Raw genomic sequence first — 6,000 nt, forward strand, 5'->3', positions numbered from 1 at the left:
TTTTATTTATGCACAAGATACATGCATGTAATTCTCCCATACATCCTTTGAGACAATAATCATCAAAAAACCCAAGCACTCTATTATTACTATCTATTAAGTATCTACATCAGTATCCATATGATACTTTCAAAATATATTTTCATGGATTTCAGAGAGGAAGAGAGAGATGGAAATATCAGTGATGAGAGGGAATCATTGATCGGCTGCCTCCTGCACACCCCACACTGGGGATAGAGCCCACAACCTGGCAATGTGCCCTGACCAGGAATCGAACTGTGACCTCCTGGTTCATAGGTTGACGCTCAACCACTGAGCCATGCTGGCCAGGCAGTATTTACGTGATATTTATTCTTATTCAATGGGTTTTACTTCCCTGTGGGAGTGTAAGCAGTGTGAGCTGCTGTATTGGCTAAGTTATTATTTCTGATTTTTATTGAAATTTCCAGCTCAAAGAAGCACAAGGAGATGCTTCTTTTAGCGGCACTTCTCTATCATTCAAGGTCTGGGTCCTGGTGACAGCTTGGTAAGGCCGAAAGATCCTTAGACTCTATCTGTTGAGGTAATGGGACCTCTGACCTTCCATATGGTCTGTTCATCAGACATGCAAACCAGAGAGCTGCAACCTCCAATGGGACCTGAAATCTGGCCTCTTCCAAAACCTGCCTTTTTTCATAGGGCCTGACATCAGCAGGCTTCTGCATGTAGTCCCAGAGCATCCTCTGGTTTAAAAACAGAATCCTATCCAGGGAGATAAAGACACAGCTCACTGTGGGAGCTGTGCCAGGCCAGGCGCCAAGTCTTTCACGCACATTATCGCACCGATTCCAGCCAAGCACCTGCGAGGCCTGTTCTACCATCCCAAGTGTAAGACTGGTGAGCAGCCTCCGAGATTAGACGGCTTGCCTAGGGTCACCCAGCTACTCAATGCAGCCAGGATTTGAACTCAGATGGTTTGATCCAGAGCCCTTTGAAGTTTGCCATCTCCATGCTCTGCCGCACGATAGTCACCTTCTGTCCTCTGAAACTGCAGCTGGAGGAAATCTGTGTGAGGCTGTCTCTCCCAGCTTCTATAGTTGACCAGTCCTGGGCATTCATTTTGACTGGGTTGAACTTAAGCCAGTTCATTTTCAGCCAAGTCTCCAATTTAGGCAGCCAGTGGGAAAGATACAAAAACCACCCTGTCGGAATCAGATGAAAAAAACACAGGCTGGGGCTTCTTCCATCATGATGAAGTAGGAGGTCCGGTCCCTTGCTGGTATTGTAAATGGTCTCTCATTGACGCTGAGCATTGAGCTTCCCTCTGGCAGGAGACACAAGAGCAGCCTCCCCTCTGTGGACCAGCAATCACCACAATCCACCTTTTGGGTTTTCAGAGAGAAGGGTGGATTTATAGGACGCAAAGCAAAACAAAACTCTATCCACACCTCAACACCGAAACTGAATAGGGCTTGGTGATAGAACAAGGAACACAATAAATATTAAATCAGCTAAACCCAATTCAATTGACCACAGGACGTAAAGTGGGAAAGGAAATAGAATTGATTGAAATGGGTTTGCCAGTCTCTTCTGTTCATCCTCCAGCCACGTCTATCCTTCCTTTTAAATTCCCTTCCACCTGCTTGGCCATCAGCCATCGGCTCGGCTCCTGGGAGTGCTGTGAGCCCACTAACCCTAAGGAAGGCACAGGGGAAGGTGAGTGGGCAGAGCAGGTGAGCATCGAGAGCACAGAAGCTTTATGCTTTTGTTTCCTCTCACCCTGGAAGCAAGGATCACCCAGGAGAGAAGGATCCAGAGCAGATGTGGGGGAGACTAAGAAAGAGGGGAGAGGGAGAGGAGAATCCAGAGGGGGAGGGGATGTATAGGAGGACAGGGATAGATAAAGTTTAAAAAGGAGGAGAATGGAATGAACTGAAAGGGAAGGGCCCCAGAAACAACCCAGAAAGTCTCTCCAGAATAATATGTCCAAACAGCACTATCATGCCTTCCTGCTCTTTTTCCAAGTCCTTAGATAATTTAAAAATGTACAATAGGTATCAAGAAACCTAAGAAGCCTTTTTATTTTACCTCCTGAGCCCGAGTGGGACAGAGCTCCATTGGCCTTGAGACCCACTGTCTTCCTTCACAGAACCACTAACAAGCACCTGCCCCCGTCTCTCTGCACATCTGTGCCCTCACCCCCCAGTGAAAGACTATCAGGGGCGGGTACTGTCTCTAATAAGCCCTTCAAATTCCTGCCTCATGGAAGGTATTTAATAAATAAATTATAAACCTAAGTACCACTGAAGCCAAATCTTTGAGTAGACACAAGAATACAGCCTGTCTGCCCTAGCTGGTTTGGCCCTGTGGATAGAGTGTTGGCCCTTGGACTTGAAGGGTCCTGGGTTTGATTCTGGTCAAGGGCACATACCTTGGTTCTAGGCTTGATATCTGGCCCTGGTCAGGCACGTGTGGGAGGCAACCAACTGATGTGTCTCTCTCACATTGATGTTTCTCTGTCTCTCAATCAATGGGGAAAATATACTGAAGTGAGGAATAACAGCAACAACAAAATACAACCTGTGTGACTGCATGTATAGAAAATTCCAAAATAGGCAAAACTAATCTGGGGTAGGGAGTCAGGATGACTTTTTTAAAAAAAATATGTTTTAATTAATTTCAGAGAGGAAGGGAGAGGGAGTGAGAGATAGAAACATCAATGATGAGAGAGAATCCTTGATTGGGTGCCTCCTGCACACCCCACACTGGGGATGGAGCTAGCAACCCGGGCATGTGCCCTGACCGGGAATCGGACCACGATCTCTTGGTTTGTGGTTCAATGCTCAACCACTGAGCCACCCTGGCCAGGCCAGGATGACTTTTGAGTAATAACGGGTAATTTTGGGTAATAATGGGAGGTGGTGTGAGCGGCCTCTGAGGAGTGGTGATGTTGTGCTGCTTAATCTGAGTGGTACATTTTCTGCTTCCATTGTGAAAATTATTGAGCTGTATACTTATGATTTGCACACTTTTCTGTATGTATTTATGTATGCTGCAATAAAAAGTTTACTAAAAAGAAAAATCAAATAATTAACTACTCCAGTCAGTAAACCTCTCAAAAGAAATTTAGGTGGATGCAAAATTCCAATTATACAAGGAGCTGCTTCTCCCCTTCTTTCTTTGGCTGAGTATAAATTAAAATAGCTTGCAAATTATATGACAAGTCTCACCAGTACTTCCTAAGCATAATTACTCAGCACCATATCTTATTTCACTGCTAATCAATCATTGATCCTTAACAGGTCAACAAAAAGAAATGCATCCATATGTATGTACAAATTACAATTTAATTAAGGACCTTAGTAGTGCCACGTCCTATATTTTTGATTCCCCAAAATGTTGTTACACTGGAAGGAAACCAAAAGGCTTTTCTACATCAGTAAGCTTTCAGGATGTCAGACACTGAGAAGTGAATTGTGCCTCTGATTAATTGACTTTAATAATAATAATTTTACTTATATAGAGACCTTGCCAAGGCATTCAGGGAGCTGTAAAGCAACTCATAATCCATGATTAAAGCATTATACAAGCAATATATAACAAGCCTCCCTCCTAAAGTAAAACAAAGGGAGGAGATGGATGGGCCGAGATATGAAGGTGCAGGAGAGGGAACAGGCTGTAGATTCACTGTGGAGAGGGTGATAAATGCTTCATTAGGGAAAGAGGGGAGTTTCCTGGGATTGGCGAGGGAGTGTAATTTAGCAGAGTTGAATTGAAATAGTGGCCTATGGGGAGTCAGTGCTAGCCCTGCTGAGATGTGTGCACTTCCTCCTCTCCGAGCCTGATGGAGGACACAGATAATAATCACATCTCTCCTGCCAGCTACATCCTATTTAGGAGCAGGATTTTTCATAACGATCCAACCAGCAGAAGCTAAGGAAATACTTATAAATTATTCCTCACTTCTTGACATTGACAAAAGATCTAGGTAATTTTCTTTGCATCAACTCTTATTAGCAAAGTCCTGGAAAATATAAACATGTGAAAGTGACAGCGAAGGTGTCCAAGTGTGCAAGTTCTGAGAAAACAGCAGTGGGAATGGAGATTTAGGTATGACTAGTTGAAACGTCCTTCCTTTGCAGACTTTTCCCCAGTCCCACCAGCACTCCCTCCCCATCCCACTCACCCTGCCTATCCCTGGGGCTACCTCTGCGGGTCTCATGGCTTCTCATCACCATGGCCCCTCGATTAGTCTTTTTAGTTTTTTATTTTCTTTTTTTGCAACTTGTAACCAATGTATGGACATTATAAAAAGTGTGGAAAGGAGAGAAAGATGTAAAGGAGTAGGACAAGAATTATCCCTAATCCAATCACCTAAAGGCAGCTGCTTTTGAGATTTTTAAAAAATACTGTATTAGTGTGTGTGTGTGTGTGTGTGTGTGTGTGTGTATGTGTGCAAGTGCATGTGTGTGTGTGACGTGTATATGAGAAAAGCCTCCATGGATATGTACCAAATAACCACATTGTCAGTGATTATTTCTAGGTGGTGGAATGATGGTTGACATTCACTTTTATTTTTATACCTTTATATAATACTAGAAAAATTATATATGGATATTTATTAGTTAAAATCAGAGCAAAAGTAATAGAGTAAAAAGAGTCAAGTAAGTTATTTTTTTATTGAGCTTTGCCACATGGTATTAAATATTACCTAGATCATCTTTTTTTTAGATGGAATAACAAAATATGACTTCCAAAAAGATGATACGGCAGATGCTAAAACATTTTTTAACAGAGCTACTCCACTGTAGGTTTCAAGTTTAATTCATGTTTAGTTTCACTAAGTAACAAGCAAAGAACGATTCATTGTAGGAAAAGTTAAAGTAATTAACAAAACCCACAACTGATGAAATGGAAGATTAAAAGTGAGGCCGCCTCACTAATAAGGTGATATGTGCAGTGAAACAGAAAGGCTGAACTACTAAAGGGAATTTTCCTCTGGCCAGAGCTGGAGCAGGGAATTCCCTATGGGTCAGTTAATGTCACCTAATCCCTGGGTAAATCAAATAAAATGCTTATCTTATGCTGGGAAGATACAATGACTAATATCTACCTAATAGACGACGATGATGTCTGTAATGAAATAATTTTTCAAACCCCTCTTTTGTGGTATTTTTATCTAGGTTGGCTATGTAATCATGTGCCTTTGTTTGATGAAAGCTTACAAAGATGTTCTGGCCGGGGAAACAGGGGAGCCAGAGTTTACTGGGAATCCTTGAGCAATGAGTGATTTATTAGTGGGTGAGGAGTCAAGTGAGAACTAGTGCCCTGGCTGGAATAAAAGAGCTTCCATTATTCAGAGAGTGCAAGAGAAGGATGGGGAGAGACTGCATGGAAGGCTGCCATAAGTCCAACAGAAAAGAACTTTCTGGGAAAGAAAGCAGACATTAGGGCAAAGAAGGCAACCGTATTCTACTTACTGAGCAAAAAAATTGACAGTAGGGAGGACAAAGGATAAAAAATGAGTCTAGAGAAAGGCAGATTGCAGAGCATTAACACTGTATGTGTTTTGCTTTTGTGTGACTATTTCTCCTTCAATATGTGCCCCTCTCTTGATTGCTGATTACATAATCACCAATTTTAGAGACTGCTTTGTTCAAGATGAGGGTTTTTTAAAAAGCGTATGACTGATGCTACAAGATTGTTGGGTCTTATCTCTTTAAATGTTTGTATTTACCTACAGTACCTGGCATCTGAGACTATCACAGAAGAAAGAAAACAGGAAAGAATATAAGCCGCCTTAGTCGCTGGAAGTAGGGTAGCAGCTGAGTCAAAGCTGGGGTTATCAGGTCCAATTCTTGGATTACTGCCATCTGGTAAGACTGTCTTTGAAGAGCATTTATCAAACCGCAGGTTGGGAACCATCACTAAGTTGTGAAATCAGTTGGGTAGATTAAGTTGCAATGTATATTTTTTTATGTGAGCCAGGGTCAAAAAAGATGTACATTCTTGAATAATAAC

General features: G+C 42.3%; 1 protein-coding gene across 1 annotated transcript in view; it reads left to right on the plus strand.

Moving 5' to 3' along the window:
- The window catches only part of ORC5 (origin recognition complex subunit 5), a 92,578-nt gene extending 86,780 nt beyond the window's left edge, over positions 1-5,798 (plus strand). Inside the window, exon 14 of the mRNA XM_036327591.1 lies at positions 5,723-5,798. Within this exon, the coding sequence (XP_036183484.1) occupies positions 5,723-5,783 (61 nt within the window). The 3' untranslated portion in view covers positions 5,784-5,798. The remainder of the gene's footprint in view (positions 1-5,722) is intronic.
- Positions 5,799-6,000: the final 202 nt, after the last annotated feature.

The sequence above is a fragment of the Myotis myotis genome, unplaced genomic scaffold (genome assembly GCF_014108235.1).
Source record: "Myotis myotis isolate mMyoMyo1 unplaced genomic scaffold, mMyoMyo1.p scaffold_m19_p_11, whole genome shotgun sequence".
NCBI classification, from domain to species: domain Eukaryota; kingdom Metazoa; phylum Chordata; class Mammalia; order Chiroptera; family Vespertilionidae; genus Myotis; species Myotis myotis.